This window comes from Glandiceps talaboti, chromosome 2, assembly GCF_964340395.1.
Source record: "Glandiceps talaboti chromosome 2, keGlaTala1.1, whole genome shotgun sequence".
NCBI lineage: Eukaryota > Metazoa > Hemichordata > Enteropneusta > Spengelidae > Glandiceps > Glandiceps talaboti.
The window spans coordinates 9,328,802-9,355,807 of NC_135550.1; the positions used below are offsets into that span (position 1 = coordinate 9,328,802).

The window sequence follows — 27,006 nt, forward strand, 5'->3', positions numbered from 1 at the left end:
TGTTTTTTGCCACTGTCATAACATTCATTTGTTCCAAGCACTTGCGCTTTAGGCAATTTTGGAAGAGTAAATACCAATTTTGAAATATGTTACTTTGGCTGGGTGCTTTTGCAATGTTTGGGAGACATAAATACATATTACAAATAACTAAAACAATATATACAGTTTTTTAACAGTCTTTGTTTTATTAGACAGTTCAGCAGGCACAAGTACAGTCATGTGAGAAAATAAAAGAAGTTATACCATAAATAAATTAAAAAGTGTACAAAAAAAAGTTTACCGTAGAATTTTCCTTCATTTTCATACACAAGAAAGAAGACAAAGACACACGCTGAGGAAATTATTTTTTGGATAAGTTTTCCTAGATACCGTATTGTAACTATCTAATAGCTCTACCAAATGCATTCTTTAATGGTTCTTAGAAGCGAGATATTGACAAATAACCCAATAAACAGAAAATAAAATTTTTCTGGTCTGTAGTTCAAAATATTTCCACAAAATGATCAAGACAGTTCATCATATAATCAGACTATCAGATATTACAATCAGACCTTTAGAAACCTTGAACTTACAGTAAAAGTTCAACTGCTGTATTGTTTGCATTATAGACCCTCCATCAAGGGTCTATGTTTGCACCTAACTGCATGTTATTCCCAGGTCAAAAACCATTATTTGCAATTTGATAATATTTCTTTAATATTTATGATTATAAACCTGTACTTATTTATTTACATGAAGCAAAAGGACTACAATGTATCTCCGGCCAAGTAAAATAAAACTTCATCAATTAAATACACAGTACAACATACAAAGTGCTGACAATGACTTCATGACTACAGCCCAGATTCCATGCTATCATGTTCTACATTGTAAACATACCTACTTAGCTACAATGACATGCAATAAAGTTGAATATTTCTTTCTGTAACGTAACCCAATTTCAATATTTCAATGTTTAAGTATATGAGATTTTTGTAATAAATACTGCCCTCTAGTGGCAAAAGTGACCATTAATCGAAATCTCAGAAAGATGAGTTAGCATCTGAAAAATTGAGTTGAGATGAGATGGACCAACTCATGAAAGATCTCACTGTATTTTATCTCAATTGACCAAGAATCTACACACTAAACTAAACGTCCATTTACATCATAACACATCTAGTTCATCACTGGAGGACATAATTTGTTAGAAATGTCTATCAAATTATTCATCACTTCATTCAGAGCTAGTAAACTACATGTGGATGTAATTACGCAGAAAGATCTATGTTTTATTTCCAAACATTTACTCACAGATCTTTTGAACCACTAGATGGCGAAATTAGACAGAAAGGTCTATTGGCTTATATTTTCAGTCATTTACTCACAGATCTTATGAACCACTAGAGGGCGCAATTTATGGTTTGTCTTCTGATTTTGATATTGCTAAGCATTTACCTATATAATAAATATCATCTATAATTGACATTATTTTTCTTTCGTAAACTGCCTGGAAACTAGTGCACCTAGAGGTGTTAGAGATGATTTGTCTTTGGGAATAGTTTCTACTTCTTGTACTGTGTCGTCTAATGATGACCAGTCTGGTACTTTGCCCAGCTTCACGAATGCTTCTCTTGAAAGTGATCTATGGGGCAGTATGTCTAATGCACCAAATAATGCACCTATGATAGAGTAGAAAATGAGAAAATTGCAAATAGTTAGATAATAAGTGTAGTCATGGGTTGGGAACAGCAGTAGACGGAATATAGCCTATTTTTTCTGCAATAACAGACTTTTACATAATCTGTAAGGTATGCTGTAGTTAAGCGTCCTCACACATCTGTCAATTCCTCTCACAAAGTAATTGCATCATTTTTACTTCACTTTAAGCCATTCAAGATTACATAAAAAATACATTCTTGAAATGTTCTTTGTCACCTTTACACAAGCAACCACAACCAAATATGACATAAGGGTCATGTGTCACTGCTGGTCATGTTTTGACACAACACTGTTCTGATACAGGCATTCCAAGCCTTGGGTAATACTTATACTACAGCTAAATATATCTCATCAAATGTAGGTTTTTTTTAGTTAGTTTTTGTTAAATATTTGATAGAATCAACATCATGATCAAAAAAAAGGAAATGTACAAATATTTAAGACAAACAACCTAAATGAAGAATAACATCAATGAAGTCACCTCAGAAAGATTTAGAGCAGGTATAGGCCCTCCACCAACGGTGCCTTCAATAGAGACACAGACAGCCCCCAACTGGTGTGTTATATAACAAGTTATAGTGTAAATTTGAATGGTTTCTCTAGGTTCAAAACTTATTTATTTACCAATTTGACCTTGGACACCCTCCCCCTACCCCATCCCCACCCCCACTGGGGACTAATAAATAGTATTCATCTAAACCTTACCAAGACTTATCCAGAGAAGAAAATTTATATATGTTACCACTTACCTCCAAACCATGCCGTGTAGTTAGCCACAGATGGTGGATTATGAAACTTAATGGTTGATATGGGTAATGCATTCTTGTATTTTGGTTTATTCAACATGTCAATTAATTCAGCTTTCAGTCTCTGTCGAAATCCTGGCAGTAAAGAAGTTCCTCCTATGCATGTAATGTTGTGAGCTAATTCTTTTCTTGTATCTACAGGGCACTGAAAACAGTGGAAAAAACCATAAAGAGTTAAACACTTTATGTGGGTTTTTTTTGCTATTAGTTTCTGTTATTTTGCATGCATATACTTAAACACAAACACACCACATTAAAATATACATAAAACATTTTTCCATAAAGAAATACAAGTAGTACATAGCAAACAGGCATACGTACGTATGTACACACACACACACACACACACACACACACACACACACACACACACACACACACACACACACACACACACACACACACACACACACACAGGTGAAACTACATCTGCCAGAATCACTCTGAACCAGAACAATGGACACTTACAACTCCTGAGGGCGCCATGACTGATCTCGATCATTTCATCATAAGTGCCACAGGTGTTGCTGCAGTATTAGAATGCAGACCTATCGACACTGACAACACTCTCTAGAGTAGATGTCACTAACCTGTAGAATGGCATCAAGCACCAATGTAGCAATAGACTGTTCTTCATTGTCTTGATCAAACAAAGGTTCACAGGCAGTTTCTCTGACCTTGCCATCAATATGCAATATCTTGTCACCATCCAGTGGGTACTCCACCGAAGGTGGTGGAACTGGCCTCTGTAGCACACAAAAACATTGTCATTTTTAATATTCACACTTTTCCTACAAAATAAGTGTGTACTACAGGTAAAATTCACAATTTGTAATCTTTGAAAATAATGTACCGGTAAGTGAAACATTGATAATTTTCCTCCTTAGATCCTTCTCAAAATGTATGTTTTTGATTACTAGTATTGTGCTTGAAAACTTGTCAGGGTAATCATACACACATGAACTCTAGACTGAACTCCAAGGTACAGGGTTTTTGCCATTTTAGTATTTTGAAAAACTTAGAACCTAATTGTTGACTGCACTGCTTCTTCTTTTCAAACTTGAATCGCAAACCATGTAGAGAAAACAAATAAGATTCATGAAAAAACACTGACTTTCCTTTCTGTGATTTTTGTAAATGAAAATAGTACCTTGTTTGAATCTCCAAGTAATGAACTTTCCTGAATCATTTTTGCTTTAGCATATTCAGGAACAAAACATGTCCTCACTAAAAAACAGAAAAAAAGTCATGCAATTGTTAATATCCTGTAATAAAGAGCAAAAAAATTGTTGTCCACTGACAAAACTGATAGAGAAATTCTGATTGTTCTTATCTAAAGGCCTATGTTGGATTAGAAAAACAGTTGTCTGACAGAGTTATACAAAATGTTGATCCAGAAATAGAATGGTCTCATCTAATCCTTATGGCTCCACAGGTAACAAAGCACTAATGCAAGAACCTGGCACTGAATCATGGGCCTTTAAGTTTTTCAGTTTTTCTGAAAAAAAATCTTATTTCTGATACTGATTTTTGCTATGAAAGGTAATAATCAATGCTCATTTTAACTACCTTTCCTTCCCTTCTGTATTACCCAAGTAATCAATAAAGAACACATGAATACATAAATCCATTCTAATTTACCTTTGATGTCTTCTAGTATACGTTCTGGTATGTTACCCATTATTGATGATAAAGGTCTGGCTTCCGCTGACTGGGCAGTGACTGTACCACTCTCAAGTAACAATGCTTCAAGATTACTGAAAGCCAAATGCCAATACTCTCATTACAGTTATCATGTCAATAAGTTGACTTTCAAAGTTAAGATGTCTCTAACTTGCTGTATCTTTTGCTCAGGCTGAAAATACACACTGTTACTGTACCATATATGGATTACATGAAACTAATAAATATGCAAATTCAGTTAATCAATATTCATGGTTAACAGAACAACCAGGATGTCTGTATTGCCTATAGAAAAGAATATATCATATGAGATACATGTCATTCCTGTAGATATTGATGACACAGACAGACACAGACAGATAGACACAAACAGACAGACAGACACAGACAGACAGACAGACAGACAGACAGACAGACAGACAGAGATGGATGGATGGATGGATGGATGGACGGACAGACAAACTCCCCCCAACAGGACCTAAAATGATAGATCAAATTGAACCTTTTTGAAAATACCTTTTCACACTTAACATATGAACCTGTATACCACTATGTGTTTACACTATAGTATTTATTTTCCAAGCCATGTAAGTATTTCTACTATAATATTGATAATTGTTAATACAGTACACAGTTTTAAGAGTAGTCTTGGCTCTGTACTCACCTATGAACAGCTTTTCCTGCAAGTGGCAACGCTTGCCATGCATTAATGATAGGAATACCCTCATAAACTTAACACCAGGGTTAAGAAAATTAATCTTTGATTTTTGCTATAACAAATAATTCATGTTTCACTTTTGGATCTAAACACTCACACCTTGACAACAATTCAAAATACATTGCACAAATACAAAAATCTCACTTGACTTCCTGGAGTCAGCTTGAATAAAAAATATTCAGTAAATCAAAAAGTTGGTAAAAATGACAAATGATAATTAATGCAAACAATTGTTATTATCTATTTATGGTTTCAATGTAAAGGATATCGGAAGGACCAACGTCTCTGTGTATCCAGAGTCCATAACTAGTGCAGTGTTGATACCCATTGTAAATAAACTTACAAGATGTGATGGAGCAAACAAAACAGACGGTACCTGCAAACCCACATACCAGTATTTGAGAAAGAATGTTCATGAACTCTAGATTCATAACTAAATGATAATTTCTACTCACAGAGTCAAACGAATTTTGTGAAAGTGAATTCCAAATTTCAGCTGATATCTCATTAGCATCATCAGGGGTGTACATCACTGCCCATGCCAGGATTGAAATCTCAGCGGTATTACTCCAGCTCTTCTGAGATGCATGATAAAAGCCCATCGTAATACACCCTGACAATGCTGACGAGATGTCAACGAAAATTTGGGATTCACTTCCAGAAAAAAATTCTTTGACTCTGTAAGTAGAGAAATTTTCATTTGATATCAAATATCCCATGTCAAAAAGAATGACAGGCATTCTCCATAGCTATATCTGATATCGCTGTAGGTAAAACCCTTATGCTTTGTCTCAATGAATTTAATGGCTTACAACTGTAACAACATCACCTAAGTCTAGCAACAGCAATATGAACTTAATTATCTAAAGAAAACTAGTCAATGCTCAAGTGTGGACATAAAACCTCCAATGGTACAGATGCACCAGTAATAACAAAAACCTGCTAGACTTCTTTGCACTACATTGTTGGTGGATTGGCCGATCAGTCGGTAGGTTGGTAGGTAATATACAGACATCTTACCTCATAATGCTTGAAAAGTACTTGAGCCAGTGTATCTCGGAATAATGTTGGACAGAGTACCGATTCACAAATAACCACTCTTCTGTCACGTGGATTCACTAATAAATGCCTAAGGTCAAGATCAAACACAAAAAAAATATATTGTCATTGTATAGTCAAGTCACTACTATATACTGAGTTGTATTATTGTATTTTTTTGGTATTGTCTTTGATGTACTGTTTGGCCTTTTCCGAGTATGGTGTACTTTTCCTTTATTTTTGTGCTTAACTTGCTTGGGCCCCTGTGTAGATTAGGCTGATCCTAACAGGGTTACCCGTTTGTCGATGTGTATTTTAAAGCATTTTGATAATAAAAGTCATTATTATTATTATATATTATTTGTATGTAAAGGAAGAGTTGTCTGTGGTTCAATGTTTTTTAGTCATAGCCCCCTCTATGGTCAGAATTGCCAAATAAAACTTTAACTCCCAGGACCAAAGAATAAGGTTGTTGTTGGATTCAACACAACAGACCAACTGCATCAGCTTGAAATGGTCATTTGAGACCAGTTGTATCTATTATTTTGAGGAACAGAACAAAAACATTGCTTGACCCCCTTGCACTAGAACACAGCAAACAATAGAACAGAAAGGTCAAAATCCTACCTGAAATAGAGGTAATGTATGAAATCGATCAATACATTATACAGGTCTTCAGAATTGACAGCATTGACGTCCACCCGCTGAACAGTTTCTGAACGAGCTCTTTTCACTTCACTGGGTATGATACTCCTTGGTGATGGCTCTCCAGCAAATCCAACCCTGCAAAGAATGCAGACATGTATTTAAATATGTAATAATGATGGCAACAAACTATCAAAATTGTCAAATCATCTGAACTGTCACAATATCCCTTTTTTTCACCAACTTTCTTTGTTGTTGTTGTTGTTGTTGTTGTTGTTGTTGTTGTTAAATTACCATACAGCACATTAATCAATGACATCTAATGATTTAATGATATTATTGTTACTCAAAAAAAAAAAAAAATTACATCTTAGATTCAAATATCAGAAATATACAAAATGGGTGGATGAAAACATAGATGGTTGGATAAATGGGTACTTGGTAGATACAAACAACACTTTGTTTAATATCCCAAGGACTTGCAGGTATACAACTACCTAAATGAGAAAGCGAGAAAGTGATAATTTTATGTTGTTTATTGAATCACGTTGTGTTCTTTTTAACTTTAACACTGCTTGTCTCATTTGCAACATAATAAATTATTCTGATTGTTGTGAAACAAATATAATGATACATGTAGGTTGTGTGACATTAACAATATAATAACATATACATTACAAATCCCCCATCACCACACAGCAGATACAGGTGGTGAGGTGATCAGCCAAATTCTCTTTTAGACAAAGTACTCAACCAGAACACTCAAAATACTCAACTACGGTTGTTGCATTTATAAAGGTAAAGTCGTCCGAATAGAATGCGCGACAAGTAATGAAATGACAGAAACATGGGATCGGGACAGATAGGTTAAGTGATGACAATCGGGATATATTGATATTGTGTTTGATGCGATGACAAAGTGGGCCTTGTCCCCGATCTGGTCATATTGCCTACTGCACTTACTTGGTGTACGCAGCTCCAATGTCAAGTATGACCGCTGTCTTCTCACTGGCTGCACCAAGGCTCTCAAATAATGGCAATTTACTCGTCATGGTTATATTTTCGTTTCAAAAAACGTTAATCTACCTATGATCAATGTACTTCTACTTCCATGTTAGCTATCGTCGGCCATGATGTTTGTGTGCTTGTTAATTTTTTCTCAAAGGGGAACCAATCAGATTTAGTCTTTCATACAGATAAGCCAACCAACGCTTTTATTACATCTGCGGAAGTGGTGTGCAAATTTATGCGAATATGTTGTTGAGGTGACATTTCCTATACTATTAAAGGTGAGAGACGGGTGTGCGAGAGAGGTGCAAAACTGAAGGAATCTACGCTAAATTGCCGTGGAATTCGACAGAATTTATGAACAAGCTGAATGTCGCGATATTATCGTACTATGTAGTCTCAAACTACTAGATCAGTTCTCAAAGGAAACTACCAAACTCCCAACAGGTAAAAAGAGTGTACAGGTTCACGTTCGGACTGCGGTCTGTGATCTCACCGTCGGAACCCAAGATGGTGATCGAACTTCGGATGTTGGAACATGTGAAAGTGGTATCGCCAAGTTTGTGTTTTTGGAATGAAACGTTATGTGTGTATCACATAGACACGTATTGGTCATAATGTAATCTGAAATCCTTTCTACGACATGTACGAGTGTTCCGAATCATGGATATGAGAAGAAACGATTGGAGAAAGTAACGTCACCACACATTCCGACTACGTCAATTCGTTCATTTACTTTCCTTTTTACAAAAGACATTGTATGTTGAATACAAAGACCGACTTCCTACTGAAGTAGACTCGATCGTCTTGCGGCGTGTTTTAAAAAACTGGATTGTGTCATTTACTGATCAACAAAGGAAGCGCTTTCGTCGCCAAAAGACATGAAAATTGGGCTTCGATGGCTTATTATGCTCATCTGTACGACGGCATCGCAATGCCCGAAAATTATGCAAAAATCTCCAGGTTGCGGCTTTGACAGAATTCAACCGGCAACGGTTCCAACCACCAATGTGCAATATTTAAAAACTTTTGACAGACAGAAACGATCAACTGTGGAAGAGTTGTATCGGCCCATTCGAATTACAGCCGTGTTTTCAAACTTACTCGAAGAACTGGATGATGTGCAGCAAGCTAGACTGCAAACAGTTGTTAAAAAAGCAGTGACAATCATAGAAGGATTTTTATCAGGTATGATATTGCCCTCTGAAAGATTTGAGAATTTCAAAGCCCTGCTGGTTGTAACTGGATTTTTTTGGAAACTTTTTACTTGTTTTCATGTTAATTACGTGGCTGTATACTGGTCATATAAAAGTGTCAACATTTTTTTTTAAATTCAGAATTTTATACATATTTTTTTACAAAGGTTTTCCTGTGTTTTTTTTTTGTTCACTTTTATATGTATACTGTCAGAGTATGTGATGAAACTATTTCAGCACCCCACATATTTGTAATTTGTTGACAATTTGAAATGGTCCAGTTGACACAAATGTCGAGTCAGTGTACACTACAATAATAAGTAGGAGATACTTCAGCTATTAGAAGGCGAGAATAGTTTTTAGTAAAATTCTAGTTTATTTTTCAAAGAGCAAAAAGAAAAAATGTTACAGCACTGACTAGACTGTACTATTCTTGAATATTTCCAATTTAAACTCTTTAACAATGATTATTTTCATCCTCAAAGGAGAGCTTCTGTATTTTGTAGTTTTTCTCGTTCTATGTATGTGGAATGTCGTTTACCCTTCCTTTCCCTTTTCAAACATGGATACAGACTTCTTGACTGAACAATACAACATTGTATTAAATGCAAAGTTAAAAGAGCACGTCAAAGGGATTCAGCGAGCGTGTATTCTAAGCAGACAGCCAAAAAAAGGAATGAACTTACATTGTACAGGTTTTTGTTAACGATATGCAATGTGGTATTCTATCTTGCATGCTATAAAAGAAGGTAGCCCACTTTGAAGAGTTTGATGGATGTATAACATATATACAACATACATTCTTGTATCTCTAAGTCTTTTCAGCCAACACTCGTCACAGAACCCTTTGCTGTTTGCCGTATACTGTACAACCAAAACATTTCCATGTTGTACATCTAAACTCTCTACTTTACAAACTGTATTTGTTCAACGGTTATCAAACTTTCTTTTGAACTCATTCTACTGCACTATATCAGGAATTTGTTTCTCCCTCCCTCCATCTGTCCGATAGTCATGCAAATTAATATTCCTTTAATAATGAATATTTATCCCCATCATCTCTAAAATGTTAGATGCCCAAAGTTTTTTTTGATAAATTTCTGTACTTGTACTAACTTACACGTACGACTAGCTTTTGTTTTCATCTTGAATTTCTTTTGGCATGTTTCTCTGCCTCTAGATTAAAATTAGTTACAATTTTGAAAGAAAGCATTTCAATACGTCAAATTTTTCTTGGAAAGGTTTGTTTTAGGAGTTTACATGTAAGAAAAAAGAGATGATGAAGTACTTGAAAATACTTTTACTTCCCAAAAGTGAAAACATAAAATGAAAGTGTTTAACTGTCTAAATGTGAATTTGGCTGCACTAGAGAGCATGCATTGCTTGATACGTATACCATGTAGTATGGCATATGCAGGCCAAGTTGAATGCTTTAGAATCGACCAGATATTACATCCTGGTCATTCTACATGTCATGAGAACACGATTTTATCACTCTTTTGACAATGTTGCAAATATGAAACATTCAAAGTACTACTCGCTTGGATTTCTCTTGATTAATGCTTGCACAGGTATAATTTATAATATTCTTCATTTTCTTCATTCAGCTAGAAAATGCAAGGGACCTAAGGGTTTTGTCACGTCCAGTCAAAACAAGGCCCCTTAGGTCACTCATATTTTCCTTGGTTAAATGATGAAAAATATTGGTAATAATATCCAAGTGTTTACCGGTCTATGAGAAAGATAATGAGAAATTCGTGTTGTGTATTATTTTCTGCAGTGATACCTGTATCTGGTCCCCTGCTCCTAGCAAGAAGTGATGAAGCCTGTAAGGGTATCCATACTAGTGGGATAAATAAGGATAAGTAAGTGTGACATTTCTTGTAAAGTTTTGCCTTCATTGCCTGATCCAAACTGAAACTATTATCACAACATATTGATACAACAGTGATAATCTATTGGATGAACGTTGTCGCAAGGAGGCATCTCTGAAAACTACTTTATTTAGAGTTCCATGAACTTGCAGTGTACTGTTTTGGGACTTCCAAAGTTTACACTATGTTGATCACAGGGTGATGAGAATCCCACAACAGAGGAACCACTATCACATCCACTTGTGTAATGCAACACATTGAAGAACAATACTTTAAGTTTGTGTCTATCTGAGTATACCGAAGGCTGGATTACCAGTGTCGTAACTCTGTTCTGAATATAATAGAAAATAGAAACAATCAAAGTTGTGTCATATAATTCACCGTGAAAACTTTCTGTATTGTCTCCCTAGGTGTGCATCTATTAAGACCAGCTACATAGGAGAGTATTGTCTAGATGACTTTAAGGTAAATATGAGACGAGTCAGTGTGCCATGATGTGTGTGACATGGATAAGGAGAATCTCAATACAATACACAATATTTTGTTTCTTTCATTTAATAACTATAGTACAACAGATTTATTCTATTTACAAAATCACACTCTTTAACCAATTAAATATATATTCTGGTTCAAGCATGAATAATCTCATAAAGATTCTCAAAATAAAAGACACAAATAAACTAGTTGAAATAGGTACATTTATTCAACAAGGATTCAAAATTCGAGAACACCACTTGAACAAAAATATACCAGCTGCCTCGTGATATACATTTGACAATTACATTTACATGTATATGTTGATTTTCACATTGTGAAATTACTCTGTTTTTTGTGTATGGTCAATATAAGCATTTTCTTTTTTACTTTATTGTACTATATTGCAATAAAGATTATTATTATTATTATTATTATTATTACTATTATTACAAAATCACATTATGTCTAGTGACATCACTTGACACCATACAACATGTTGTACACGTACACAATGTGTGTTGCCTGCCTTGGACACACTGATGAAAAAATGACGATTGAGTCATGCATGGTTGTATTTAGATACAGGAGACCTTTGTTAAAGTGGCCATATGGATGAGGATTGGGTATTGGGGATTTGTAATTTGTAATTTGTAAAAAAGCAATTTTATCATGGTTTCCTACTTGAAAAATCACTGCTGAAACAACATAGACTAAACCTATGTTGGTTAGACAATACATTGTAAAAAAAAAAACGCTGAAAACTGTGTAAAAAGGTTTATTATTGTATACACAATAACAAAGATTTTACACATTTATTAATCTTTTGCAATTTTATTAAGTTACAAACACAGACTTGGTGTATGTTGTTCAACATTGATTTCTCAAGTAGGAAGCCATGATCAAATTGTTTTATAAATTAAATATCCAAATTAAATACCCAATCCTCATCCATATGACCACTTTAATTTAGTTTATGCCTTAGAAATAAAAATCTTAAAACACTATTGATGGTACTTTGTTCAAGAACCCTCAAACACACAGTCTAAGTCAAAATCTAGAAATCGGAGAAATTTGACTTTTTATTTGCAGATTCCAGATGATCATTTAGAGGGTTTATTTACATGGAATGAAACATATCCAAAGCCATTTACTGTGTATCCAACTGGTGAGGGACTTGCCAATACTGATTTTGTGCTTTATGTTAGAGCAAAACACACTCTTACATGTAACCCAGGGGTAAGTGTACACACTTATTTGTTGCTTCAGTTTATAGTCGAGAGAATTCTTTTTTGTGACATTTGACTGTAAAACTCTGTGTATTATTTATTGTTTTTGTTCTGTGTATATGTAATTTTGTCACACAAGGGGAATTATGGAAGACAATATTTTCAGAAATCATCTTTTTATTCATGTATTTATCAACTTACAGTCAAGAATTTACTTACATCTTCAATACTTAGAAACCGACCCGTCTTGTAACCCTGGGCAATCTCCCTTCTTGTTACATATGAAATAGTGAGATATCGTATAACTCAACCTTGTAGAATCACATTTTGTTTTCGAACATTTCAATACACTAAGTTGGGAATTTCAAAATTATGCAATAATTAGCCCATCAACTCTTTAACCTTTTGACATGACCCTACAGGATATTGCAGTATTTGCATACTCATTAGTATGACAATATTTTCACCTTTGACCCTACAGGATATTGTAGTATTTGCATACTCATTAACATGACAATATTTTGACCTTTGAACCCACAGGATATTATAGCTTATGCAAAGTATTGCAATGTAGATCAAAATGACCGTCCACTAGCAGGTTATTCCAATTTCTGTCCACAACATCTTGATGGAGACACAAATGATGATGACACCTTCATCTTGGTAGGTCTATCTCATGTTACTTTTACACTCTCATAATTGAAAAAAAAATGTTTTATTGTATGTTGTAGAACCTCAGTATTGAACAGAAAGGGTGGAAATATGGCAAAATGTACCAAATTTGCATGGTATTTTATAACTGTTGAAGTGGGAATGAGCCCTCGTAAATATGTCTATGGAAGCAAAGTGTTTACTCACCAACTTAATGAAAATGTGGCAAAAATACACACACTTTAAACAACACGTCATCACCTTTGTCATTGTGCCATTTGATAGGGTTATGTTATTTAGACCTACCAGCTCAGACATCATTTTGATGGCATATGCATGCACATGAATTTCACCTTTGAAGTATACATCTATGGATATAACTTGCCGGCAGGTCTCCTTTACTTTTAACTGTATTGCTGTATCCACACATGAAAATTGTAATGGCTTGAAATGTCAAAGATACTGACATAATATTATACTTGTACCAAATTTTCCTACTTTCTTTATACTTTATTTATCAGACTGCTGCTCATGAAATTTTCCATACTCTGGGATTTTCTGCTTTCTTGTATGATAAATTCAAAGAGTGTACTTACCAAGGTGAGTTTATTCCATGAATTCTGTACAATATTTTATAACATTTCTATAATGATTGTAAACTTTGAATCATGGAAAATATTTCAGCGCTAAGATGTCTGTTGAGATTTAGTCTGTTTCTATCCAACATCATTCCTAACGAACTCAGATAAATAACTCACAGGGCCTGCAGGTGAAGCATGTTGTTCAGTATTACACAGTGTAAGTGTCTGGTACTAGACTACTAGTACAAGTAAAGTGAATTTTTTGAACGAATGTCTTGATGTACATTTGTAGGTGTTTTGCTTGTTTGTTTTAGGTGTTCTTATTTTATTTTTATTATTTATTTTATTTTATTTATTTATTTATTTATTTTTTTTTTTTTTTGGGGGGGGACGACAAGGGGGGGGGGGAGTTATGCAGCTATATAGCTATACAGGGTCTAGAGGCAATGTATGCTGTTCAGCATATCTAACAGTGTACTGGTATGAGTCGGATGAATTCTTTGAATGAATATCTTCATGTACTTTGGCAATTTTAATAAGGAGTGTAGGTACTATCATGTCCTCTATGAATGTAGAAACTTGTCTTTATATAGTTACTTTTTATAATCCTTTATGCAGAAAGTTTGGTTATCTGAACTATTTTGTCTTCCGAACGGAAATAACACCTTTCAGACTTTGACAACAATGAGAACTTTCTTCCGAACTCTCTAGATGACGTGGGGTTAAACTGTGAGACCAGAAATCATCAGGTAGTGTCCGATTCACATGGTCAGTCCAGACTAGCGACACCAGCTGTGGTAAATAAAACTCAACAACACTTTGGGTGTTCTGAAGATGATTTCGGTGGACCTTTAGAGAATTATGTAAGTCAGTGTAAGCTTGTAGGGCAATTTATACAACATGTGTTTTTGTTGAATCCCTCCAAGTTAGAAGATAACAGAGTATAGTATTACATGTTCTATCTATCAATGCATTTAGTTTATACCCCTTCAGTTGTACATTTTGTCAATCAGCAAGCGGGTCTTTTTACCTCCATTACTTTACCCTCAGCCCATAGGCTGTAAACTCGTCGGGAGATCACATTACTAAATTCCATGAAAAGAAAGCTGTTTTCAGTCGACTGTTCAATACTTTTCACAGATGTCTCCAATCATGGTGTGAACTCTTGACAAAGTTTATGTGGGCTATCCATCATTATGTACGTAATAAGTAGTTACCCAGGTTGTTCAAAAGATGTTTCATATTCTTTACTGTTCAGTAAACCATAAGGTATTACACAATTTAGATATCCCATCCCTGTGATGTATATATTATATAATTACGTGTTGTGATGTGCGTGTGGTGTCAAACTGCAGTCAATTAGGCTGCTTTATCCAAGAAGGGTAAATCTTATTTTAATGTTGTGTTTTTGTGAAATAAAAGATGTTCATGATTACCTTTCCTACAGGGTAACTCCAACCCTAGCTCACACTGGGAAGCAAGATTGATGTTGGGTTCACTGATGACAGCTACCATTGGAATTGTAAGTATATCAATATAGAGAAACTCTAATCTAGGTAACTTTAATTACTAGGACAGTCTCTACCCCGGTGAAGTTTTCATAACCACAAATGAGTACTCATAATACAGTAATTGTTCATAATTATTGCAGAATTTTAAAAAGAAACATTTCTAGATATACTATAAGAGAACCGTATGATATGTACAAACCAGTGTGATATACACTTGGTATTTGCATGAATGCTTGTGGTAATCTCTGTCATTGCATTGAAATAGTGAAAGAAAATCAACAGAACGCATATTGTATTAAGTGATTCCAGAAGGCGGTTTCAATAGACAGTCTTGCCAGGTAATCAAAGGAAAGAGAAATGTAGAATTGAAAATTACAACATTTTACTTCAACGTCACTTTTGATAAATTTTGTTGTTTCTTGTTTCTCTCTCGTAGCCTCATCTGACTGTGGTTGATCCTATCACATTAGCAGTCTTTGAAGACACTGGCTGGTACAAAGTAAATTATACCAATGCTCAGGATTTAATATGGGGTGAAAATGAAGGTTGTAATTTTGGGCTGGCAAGCAGCTGTGATTCAAATACTAATTTCTTTTGTACAGATACCAGGTAAGGTCAAAACATGTTGTTGGGTTTTTTTTGTTTTTTATTATCAAATTTAAGGTTGTAAGGAAAGTCTAGAGAGTATAGTTTCAAATTTATCCCAAATCTCAAAATATTGCTGGTTTTTTTTTATAATACAACATAAAACACTATTGTATAAAATCATGTATCACAAGTGGTAAACATATACACAGGTTAGTATGTCAGCTTTGGTATACATATCTGCCCTGTTACATTGCGGTGGAAAAGAACTCCTGTAGAGTTCTGCTTATATGATAGTGTTAGGAATTAGAGACAGGTGTAAAGACTCTGGCCAAATGATCACAAGGGACTTTTGAATAGTGTGTGACTAATTCCGTTCAAAAGTTGGAAAAGATAGCTAAAGCCAGCCCCTACTTTGGTTGACTACACTATAGTTGCCTAGTTTCTTACGTGCCCATTAGTAGTGATCACCCACACTAGCCTGTAGCTGATAAATTTACAGTTTGAAAATATACCAAGGCAAGAACAGCTGCTGTTGAGTTCCCTTTGAAGGAAAGTTTTCTATTTCTATTGTAAATAGATATTATCACAAATGAATTACTTTGGATAGGGGTGGTGGTATGTTGGAAAATGTCATGTGAAGTCAAAAACCACACATTTCTACACAGCAGTGATTCATTCCTAGCGGAACTGAACTATTCAATAAGAGAGTCAGAACACTATAACATGCACAAGCCAAGTTGAATAAAAAAATATGGAATATATACTCTGGTCGTTCTACTTCATGACAATGCACATCTACATGTATGTCATGACAATGTGTGTCTGCGTCACTGCTTCTGCTGTTTTCGGAATATGAGTCAAAATGTCCAAAATTGTCATTACTTTCCCTGATTTTTCTTTGCTATTACTGGCACTGGTATAATCATGTTATTCTCCAATATTTTCCTTCATTGAGCCAAAAAATACTCATGACCCAAGGGTTGTTACTACGAGTCTAGCGACTTGTAGTGACAAAGGCATCTTAGGTCACTCATATTTAGTATGCCATCACCATCATTGCTGTTAAAGTCAGTTGGGCTTCAGTGCCATTGGCAGTTTTCTTATCTTAAGATTATATTTCTGTACACAGTAATTTAGGATGCCATCATCTACTTAAAGACAAGGCTAACTGTACAACAAATGACTACTTAGAAGGATGTGGAGTGTATAAAGCAGAAGAAACGGTAAGGTTCCCTTTGATAATGTCAAACTTTTCCTGATACTATTCTGTCACATCAAAGGTGGATGTCATTCAGAAATCAAATGGTTCTAAACTCACTCAATGTAAATCCTTGTTTGTGTTGGAATTTCAAAATATATGGAAACTTTAAATCTTGGAATAGTTTTATTTTTTCTAGGAAAATCATAGAAAAATTAAAGTGATGAAATTCTGTAATTATGTAATCTACCATTTGACTTGACTTGAGAGGTCAGACTTTGACTGTTTATCTGGTTTATACAACCATCATTTCAGTGTCCTTTCAGAGAACTGAAATTATTCTAAATTGCCTTGCATTAATATCATTCTTGTCCTCTCTTTCTTGTTTATTTTCCAACCACAGCAATCATGTTTAGACCCTAGTAATGGAGCTAGTGGAAATCTTTCTGTGTATGGTGAATACTTTGATTGGGACAGTCGTTGTTTTATTACACATTCTAAGTCTTCAAGTTTTGTAAGTAACAGTAAACATACAATATATATCCTCAAATCTTTACCATTTGTTTCATACTTGCCTGACTGTATGTGTGTGTGTGGGGGGGGGGGGGGGTGTTGCATTTCGTAAGCCATACCTTTCTCAGAACTCTAGCAAAATGAAGGAGGGTGTGATATGTCAATATGCTAGCTTTATGTAATGGGTGAAAGAAGTGGTTATGTAATTAGTAGTAATATTTCATCCATAGGTGTTTTCAAGACTGAAGTGTCTGTATGCATATGCTGTGGCTGTATAGTGACTACAACGGTAGATATGTTTTAGAAACGAAAAACATGCAAACTGCAATCATGGAACGGAACTCAGAAAGTAATTCCATCAAAATGTATTCAGTGATATGTACAAAGCTCAGCATATACATATGACAAATGTGTTAATAATAACAATAAAGACTTTTATCTTTTCGTTTGTTGTAGCCATTCCACTCAAGTACAGGTAGTGCTAGATGTTTTAGAACTAGATGTAATGACAGTGAAACTTTAGAAATCCAAGTTGGAGATGAACCATGGCAACTGTGTCCATCTGATTCCTCAATATCTGTAAGTAACCGTCATGTGTTTAAAAGTGTTAATTTCAATACGTGCATATCATATGTGTTGCCATATCTATCTCTCTCTCTCCCCCTCCCTCCCTCCCTCCCTCCATCGATCAATTTTGAAACATTTCATTACATTTACTGACAGGTTGATCGAGTTTTTCATTGTTCTTTCTGTTGCTTTTCCATCCAGCCTCTCATTGTTCATGTGCTACTCTGCATCACATGTACACACAGAGATGGTACTAGTCTTGGTATTCCTACAACTACTTATGCATGATTACATAATATCACTCATTTATTTATTTCCAGATACCTGGATATTATAGTCAGATTGACTGTCCTAATAATAGTAGGATATGTAGGGAAGAAATAGACTTACTGGTGTTTCCACCACCTACGACAGCACAGCCAGGTAGGTTTGTCACTTTCCTAAGATGGTACTACATGTAGATGTGAAGCCATTGCCAATTTAGAATATAATTCGATGTTATTCCCCAATATTTTTCTTCGTCCAGCCAAGGAAAATATGAATGACCTAAGGGGCTTTGTCACTACGAATTGCTAGACTCATAGTGACAACCCTTAAGTCGTGAGTATTTTGCAGCTGAAAGAAGAAAAATATTGGAGAATAACATAATAATACCAGTGCCAGTAATATCAAAGAAAAATCGGGGGAAAATAATAGCAATTTTGAACTTTTCGACTGATATTTCGAACGCTACAGAACCAGTAACATAGACATGCGTTGTCGTGACATAGAACGACCAGGGTATATATTCCATATTTTTTTGTTCAACTTGGCTTGTGCATTGTATAATAATAGTGAATCATTTTGACTTTTGAATATGAATTGAATTGAATTGAATTGAACTGAAATTTATTCCACCAGAGAAGAAAAATATACACACAAACTTTGAAGGCAACAGAAAGAACATTTCTGGTGAGGGCCATGGAAATAGTTCCGTAGGAACTAATCAAAGTCCATGGACCAGACATGCAAATAACTAAAACAAATTTGGATGGGTACAAGTTTCATTATGTTTCTACTCTGGTTTGGTTTCATTGCTGTTATTAATTGTTTCACTTATAGCAAATTTCATTGCACCTTTCCATTGAAAAGAATTGTTGAAAATATTGAAAAGGATTGAGATAGGACATCTAAAATAGGACATATGAACAAAAATTAGCCAAATTGTGTGTCTTTAATGTCTCTAAACTATTTTTTTTTATCACCATTTACAGAAGAATCGACTGTACTAACAAGTGACAATGATATAACCATTGACATGGTAATGACGGGTGACTACGATACGATAGTCTCTCCTAATAAAGAGGAATATAAAAACAACTTTTCACAACAGCTAGCTGATGCTATGAGTATTTCTAGGTAAGATCCCGATACATAGTGCTTTCTAATCCTAGAACAGTTCGTGAATTGTCATTTCTCAGCTCTATGACGTCATGATCAAATGTTTTGAAGTGGCTGGGAAGAGAAATGTATTTTGTGAAAGCATATGAAAAATGGACACCCTGTTGTTAAAGTTACAATTTAACACACAAACAATATGAATATCTGGTATGTGCTCTTTTCACTGACATCTTTTTAGCCAGAACAAATGCAAAAAGCAAACCCCATTTCAGACTGTGGCACCCAAAAAGTACACCCCTTTGGGGTGGCACATACCTAGTTTTCAATGAGAGTATCCCCCCCCCCCCACACCACACACACACACAGTATGTGTTCTAGACCAGAAAATGTACTTTCACATATTTCATCTTGTTTGTTATAGTAAAACACAACTATATTGTAACTAACTATATGTTGTAGAGATATATTCCTTCAAATCAGTTAATATACACGTTGTTTATTGTCTTTCAGTTCACGCATTGAGATACTTTCTGTACGTAGTGGGAGTATAATTGTAACATTGCAAATACTATCATCAGGACAAAGTCAAGGTGAGAATAGCTAAATTAATAGCTATAACTTGCAATCAAATCAAATTTATTCAGAATAAGTATCGTAACAAGATTCTTACAAGACTTGAGTATATATGTAGTTGTATTGTGAGAACTGTCGGGAATAATTTGCATCATGTATGCCCAATACCAAAGTCTCTCATTTTTGGTGAAAGATGTGCCATTTTCCTCTGATGCCATATAATTGTTTTAATTCTGACATTTATTCACGAGGAAAACTGACTCTGTGTTTTTTTGCCTTTGATATACCAGAACCAACAACATCTCAAGTATTGTCGATGTTGGAAGATGCTGTACTCAATCAGGTTCTTGTGATTATGTACAATGGAGTCAACTATACTGTGATTGGCGTAAGGTATGGTGCCTTCAAATGTTTATCATTTCATCATGTTCTTGGTTATGAGAGTCTGTCTCCAAATCATGTGTTAGTAATTTATATCGTTAATTAGTTAGTTAGTTAGTTAGTTAGTCTGTCTGTCTGTCTGTCAGTCTGTCTGTCTTTGTTTGTTTGTTTGTTTGTTTGTTTGTTTGTTTAAAGGCCACTGATGAAAATTTAGAGAAATAGATTGTAAATTGTGTTATTGTTAGACAAATTGTGGTACTGTAAATTGTGTTATTGTTAGACAAATTGTGCTACTGTAAATTGTGTTACTGTTAGACAAATTGTGCTACTGGTAAATTGTGTTACTGTTAGACAAATTGTGCTACTGTACTGGTAAATTGTGTTACTGTTAGACAAATTGTGCTACTGGTAAATTGTGTTACTGTTAGACAAGTTGTGCTACTGTAAATTGTGTTACTGTTAGACAAGTTGTGCTACTGTAAATTCTGTTACTGTTAGACAAATTGTGCTACTGGTAAATTGTGTTACTGTTAGACAAATTGTGCTACTGTAAATTGTGTTACTGTTAGACAAGTGCTACTGTAAACTGTGTTACTGTTAGACAAATTGTACTACTGTAAATTGTGTTACTGTTAGACAAGTGCTACTGTAAATTGTGTTACTGTTAGACAAATTGTGCTACTGGTAAACTGTGTTACTGTTAGAACAAATTGTGCTACTGGTAAATTGTGTTACTGTTAGACAAATTGTGCTACTGGTAAATTGTGTTACTGTTAGACAAATTGTGCTACTGTACTGGTAAATTGTGTTACTGTTAGACAAATTGTACTACTGGTAAATTCTGTTACTGTTAGACAAATTGTGCTACTGGTAAATTGTGTTACTGTTAGACAAATTGTGCTACTGTAAATTGTGTTACTGTTAGACAAATTGTGCTACTGGTAAATTGTGTTACTGTTGGACAAATTGTGCTACTGGTAAATTGTGTTACTGTTAGACAAATTGTGCTACTGGTAAATTGTGTTACTGTTAGACAAATTGTGCTACTGGTAAATTGTGTTACTGTTAGACAAGTTGTGCTACTGTAAATTGTGTTACTGTTAGACAAGTTGTGCTACTGTAAATTGTGTTACTGTTAGACAAGTTGTGCTACTGTAAATTCTGTTACTGTTAGACAAATTGTGCTACTGGTAAATTGTGTTACTGTTAGACAAATTGTGCTACTGTAAATTGTGTTACTGTTAGACAAGTGCTACTGTAAACTGTGTTACTGTTAGACAAATTGTACTACTGTAAATTGTGTTACTGTTAGACAAGTGCTACTGTAAATTGTGTTACTGTTAGACAAATTGTGCTACTGGTAAACTGTGTTACTGTTAGAACAAATTGTGCTACTGGTAAATTGTGTTACTGTTAGACAAATTGTGCTACTGGTAAATTGTGTTACTGTTAGACAAATTGTGCTACTGTACTGGTAAATTGTGTTACTGTTAGACAAATTGTACTACTGGTAAATTCTGTTACTGTTAGACAAATTGTGCTACTGGTAAATTCTGTTACTGTTAGACAAATTGTGCAACTGGTAAATTGTGTTACTGTTAGACAAATTGTACTACTGTAAATTGTGTTACTGTTAGACAAATTGTACTACTGTAAATTGTGTTACTGTTAGACAAATTGTGCTACTGTACTGGTAAATTGTGTTACCGTTAGACAAATTGTACTACTGTAAATTGTGTTACTGTTAGACAAATTGTGCTACTGTACTGGTAAATTGTGTTACTGTTAGACAAATTGTGCTACTGGTAAATTGTGTTAGACAAATTGTGCTACTGGTAAATTGTGTTATTGTTAGACAAATTGTGACTATCAATTCTGGAGTGAATATTCCACAATCTATGTTTGTGATCAAATTTATGAATCAGGTCTTTGTTCTCCTCTTACAGTGTGGTTGAAGAAGGACCTACAACAACAACAAAAGAATCTAGTGGTCTCAATAGCCAAATGATAGGTGTCATCGTTGGTGTACTGTGTATCTGCATTATACTGCTACTCATGTTAATCATAGCTTTATGTAAAACCAAGAAAAAGCGCCGTGTTGTGGCACCCATGTACATGCAGAAAAGAAAAGCAAGCACTCCGGCACCAGAATCATTTACAGCTTAGAAAAAAAAGTGAACAGACTGAAGTATTATCGAGAAGATGAAAAATGAACCCCCCTTTCTCAGAGTTGACTTGTCAGAGAACTGAAATGAAGTAAGGACTATCAAAAACAGGTCGAGTTACACAGACGCCAGCTGTCGGTAATTTCATTGAAACTTAAATATCAGGGTGTTGTAGTAGTCTGGCATGCAGTCAAAAGTTGTGATTAATTGAAGCTGACATCTACCGCTAAATGTAGCCTGCAAGAAAAATACCGAGCAGATGTCGGATGTAGATTTGTAGACAGCCAGCAGTTTTATTTCCGTTGTGCTAACAAAACTAGAGGAGTCTCCCTGGTGAACTAACACTGACCTGATGTGACCTCTGACCTCTTTGATTCTGGCATTTCCTGTATCATGAGAATGTAGACAAACAATATGATAGTTGAAACACAATATTTTTTATGAAAACACTCTCAAACATTCCATCACATTTGAAAACTTTCATCTGTACTTTTTGTAATTTCAGGGATATAGATAGGGGGTCATTAGCCAGTAAATACAACTATCTGCTCTGCGATTTCTTGCCGGCTACATTTTCAGGAGTTTGTATTTAAAAAATTCTTGTTTCATCCACTGTATATATATATATGCATGGTTGAGCAGAATCATGAGGGGGTCGCCCTTGTACTATTAACGCCCACTTTTCCAGTTTTACCTGTTATTTTTTTTTTTAATTAGCTGCAACCCAGTTTAGTATATAAATACTTTGTTAAAAGATCTTTTTAAATCAAAACTCCAAGGATTGGAATTTTTTTCATCAAAGTAAAACTTGACTGTAAAGAAAATAAAATAGAGTGCACCTGACTATAAAAGACAAATTGGCTTAACTTTTTTTAGCCATATCTCAATATTTAAGTTAAGAAGGTCTTCTCCATGTCTGCAGAGGAATAAAATGCTATTTTTGTATTGTGGTATTTGAGTTTGAAGTCAGAAGTAATCTATGCAAAAAATATGAGCAGAAACTGTTTTAAACTCGGAGTAGTCAGTTAAGTAGACATGGATGTCACTGCGTTATTTGACATGCTGAAATTAGAATCCCAGCAGATGTACACAATTTCCAGTATAAAAAACAAGACTAGTTTTGTTAATTTGCAGACCTGGAGAGAAGACATTCTTGATTTTTTAAAAATTGAAATATGAAACATGTTGACAGCAGTCTTCTAAGACAGTTCATGTGCATTCTATTTTCTTAAAAGTCAGTATATAGACTTTTTTTGTCCAGTGCAACAGAATGAGAAAACAAATGCAAGGTCCCGTCAGTATTATTGATAGGGCCCAAGGAACGCAACAACAGTAGATGAATTCTCAAAGTATCTTCATATTATATGACATGAAATGTTATGAGTGTCAGAAGTATGATGGAAATATGTTGTGGTATGTGGTATGAAAGGAGGGGGTGGGGGTGGGGAAATAGTCACTGATTATGAATGAATGAATTTTTCAAAGTCCACGATACTGAGACTGGTTGTCAGATACTGAATACATTTGAAGCAATGTCGCCATTAAATTTTTATCATATATATTATCAATATTATAATTTATAGTCAGTGCAAGACAGACTTTATGGATATACTTTGTACCAAAATGTATGAATGTGTGCTAGGTAGTAGTTAGATATAACAAGGGTCAAAGGTTTGTCTGCTGGTACTAGGGGAGAGGTAGAGACATTGAGGCTGGGGCTTAAATAAGGGTTTATTAGATATGGAGAGGGTAGGATTGCTAGTCCAAGCATAGACCCTCCATCAACGTGGAGGGTCTATCATGGGCCAAGCTACTACAGGTGGCTTTGTTTTCGGTTGTTGGGGGGTGGGGGGGGTGTTTGTATTTTTTGTATGATAATGGAACACAGATTTGTAACATCAAGAATATAGGAAATCTGGGAAATATTTGTTTTCACTTCAGTCTATGGAATATAATTATTACCAGTTCAAGTTAAACTCTGCATTGTTTATTACTGAGATGATGTATCATGTAACTGCAGTGTAATACATTACACTATGTTACAACACAACACAACACAACACAACACAACACAACACAACACAACACAACACAACTGTTTACTTTATATTCACAGCAGACAGGGTTCAGTCTTCATTAAAAGGCTCTTTGATTTCATCAAATGTTTTAGATCTGTTTATGTGGTGTGTGTATAACAAATACACAGTTTAGAATGTCAAAGTGGACCACTATAACATACACACATTTTTAAACCTGAGTAGATATACCCACATTTGGGAACAGATTTCAATGACATCAGCCATTATCAACCTGAACTTCATATTATGGGAACAAATGACATCTGATATTTTTATTTTTGATTATGTAAATAAATAATCTTTTATTTATACTGGATATTTTTTTAAGTATATCAACACTTGTCTCCCAACAAGTCCAGTGAGGGCCATCCTTCATGGGTTCAGTGTTATGTCTTTGTGTTGTTATGAAAAAGGAATCAGATCCGCCCACCTTTTTTTTTTGAGGGGATAGATACTTCAATTTTCAGTTAGAACATGAAAAGAGTTGACCGAGATTACAATTATGTCTGTCAGAAGAAACTCAAGTTTTTGTATATAAGTATTTTTACTATTATAATATTACCCAGTATTAACAGATTTGAAGAAACAAACAGACTTATTTTTCTCAATTTTCTGGCTTTTAAGTAAAGATATTAAATTTTATGAGAAGTGTTACTATATTATGTAGCCATTATGAAATAAAGGAATTGTTGTTCTGTATTGTCTAAGACTCGCCTGTTTCCATATTGTGGTTGTTGAATAGCGCCCTCACAGTTCAACTGATATAATTTCGTGAAGCGTAGACTATTCACAGACAAGATGCACAAATGACAAACAGCATTACATAGGGATTTTGCATCTATCAATCGTTGAATAAGTAAGAAATATTGTTGTTCGATATATTTTCAGATATTTTTGTCAGGCATTGTTATAGCCTGTATTGTCCCTAATTTAGAGCCAAGTGGTGTGGGATTTGGACTATCATCTCTCCTTATTCTTGCCTAGCATTTCCATAATGGGTTAGACAAGATTGATTTGTTCAGAATTCATTGGTACACTTTAAACACTATCAAAAAACTTTCAACTTCGAGGTCTTGAAATTAATTTTGTACGTTAGTTGACTGAGGTGGGTCAATGCAAAGAAGTTTTGATAGTGTTTGATATGATACGCCTGTAGACAGAAATGTTGGGGTATAGCACAAGGCATGGAAGGGGGGGGGGGGTCAATTAGGGGTAGACATGAGAGAGATTTGTACTGTGGAGGATCCACTTTGATTTTGCCATATATTGCAAAGAGAGAAGGGGATGTGATTTTGAGAACAAATTGTATTCAGTTCCTCCTGAAGCTGGAAACTCATAACTTTTCTTTTTGCGGGTTGTAATTATAAAATGTACAACAAATGTTCATGATTCGAGACTCATTACTATCACTATTCTCTCCTAAAATCCCCTCCATAGTGCATTTATAACACGTACACATTTATTTCTCCCATTTACAGATTTTAAATTTCCAGAACAAAAATGTTTACACAAATGTTGATATACTACTTTTGAGTTACTAGCAATATTGTAAAAAGTTGTTTTTTTATTTAGAAAACGTGGAATACCATATTCCTTATAAACCTGATATTTCATTCTGACCATACATGTTACACTTACATATATAAACTACACAGTGCTTTGTGTACGACCATCAACCTACATGTATGGAGAAAGTTGGACTGCAAGCTCCTCTTGGGCAAATACAACTTTTATGTTTACAGTAAATCTTTTTTCAAAGTATTTTCAGGGGGGTTGTTTTGACAAACTGCAGAAATCTGTCGCACCACCCTGCCTCACACCACGTGTATCAGGTGGTCAATCACCCTATCCTAGTTACTGTAACGCCTTAGTTACCATCACATTGTTTAATTTATTTTTATTATCGACATATAGTCATGTTTACACACAGTTGAGTTATGCTCATGTTGTGCATGGAAACCTCTCCTTCAGGTTGACCCTATTAAAGTTGATCATATCTATAAATACCAACGAAGTGCTCATGTTACATTATGCCCTACCAACACTAGATAAACAAGATGTCAGACAGACATAGAAGACCCATGGGAAATCATTAATCTCATATCACCATTTCATAGCCCCCCACGTTTTGAAACCATTGCATAAATTTGGTTATCCAATACTGTTTTTCAAGAAAATTGTATATTTGAGTGTTTGGTGGCCATTTTGTAAGCAGAATAATTTGAGGTGTCTTGAGCAAAAACATAACACTACTACTTTTACTGCTGGCAAACTCCATAGTGTGAGATGACATACTCACTGTCTCACACCCAACCCACTCATTTGAACACCCATTCCACTAACTCCATACAACCTGAGCCAAGTGATTTGTCTCGGTGACATTACCATCTCAAGGTGTTGAGAGCTCCTTGAGATAGCAACACAAAGACTGTCTCCTGTCTCCCAGCT

General features: G+C 34.9%; 2 protein-coding genes across 2 annotated transcripts; one reads left to right on the plus strand and one right to left on the minus strand.

Moving 5' to 3' along the window:
* Window positions 1-57: 57 nt before the first annotated feature.
* LOC144453679 (actin-related protein 10-like) lies at window positions 58-8,250 on the minus strand. Its single transcript, XM_078145010.1, has 10 exons — window positions 7,555-8,250; window positions 6,574-6,729; window positions 5,929-6,037; window positions 5,178-5,284; window positions 4,855-4,923; window positions 4,149-4,264; window positions 3,658-3,734; window positions 3,098-3,253; window positions 2,451-2,652; window positions 58-1,661 (listed from the first exon to the last, which is right to left on the minus strand). The coding sequence occupies exons 1-10, from the start codon at window positions 7,641-7,643 to the stop codon at window positions 1,468-1,470; spliced, it is 1,275 nt and encodes a 424-aa protein (XP_078001136.1). The 5' UTR covers window positions 7,644-8,250; the 3' UTR covers window positions 58-1,467.
* On the plus strand, window positions 7,853-25,242 carry LOC144453678 (ciliated left-right organizer metallopeptidase-like). The gene is made up of 17 exons (XM_078145009.1): window positions 7,853-8,787; window positions 10,576-10,660; window positions 11,080-11,134; window positions 12,236-12,382; window positions 12,913-13,035; window positions 13,545-13,623; window positions 14,316-14,467; window positions 15,052-15,126; window positions 15,552-15,724; window positions 16,833-16,926; window positions 17,305-17,415; window positions 17,871-17,993; window positions 18,302-18,404; window positions 19,235-19,379; window positions 19,872-19,951; window positions 20,225-20,327; window positions 22,262-25,242. The coding sequence occupies exons 1-17, from the start codon at window positions 8,481-8,483 to the stop codon at window positions 22,479-22,481; spliced, it is 2,175 nt and encodes a 724-aa protein (XP_078001135.1). The 5' UTR covers window positions 7,853-8,480; the 3' UTR covers window positions 22,482-25,242.
* The last annotated feature ends 1,764 nt before the right edge of the window (window positions 25,243-27,006 follow it).

Bases quoted from the DNA above. Each gene is read 5' to 3' on its own strand.
- LOC144453679 (XM_078145010.1), bottom strand. From the start codon at position 7,643: ATGACGAGTAAATTGCCATTATTTGAGAGCCTTGGTGCAGCCAGTGAG. The intron at 6,730-7,554 runs GTAAGTGCAGTA...CATTCTTTGCAG, and splicing joins ATTGGAGCTGCGTACACCAA to GGTTGGATTTGCTGGAGAGC. The intron at 3,735-4,148 runs GTAAATTAGAAT...TCTGTTTTTTAG, and splicing joins TATACTAGAAGACATCAAAG to TGAGGACATGTTTTGTTCCT.
- LOC144453678 (XM_078145009.1), top strand. From the start codon at position 8,481: ATGAAAATTGGGCTTCGATGGCTTATTATGCTCATCTGTACGACGGCA. The intron at 8,788-10,575 runs GTATGATATTGC...TATTTTCTGCAG, and splicing joins CATAGAAGGATTTTTATCAG to TGATACCTGTATCTGGTCCC. The intron at 12,383-12,912 runs GTAAGTGTACAC...TTGAACCCACAG, and splicing joins CTCTTACATGTAACCCAGGG to GATATTATAGCTTATGCAAA.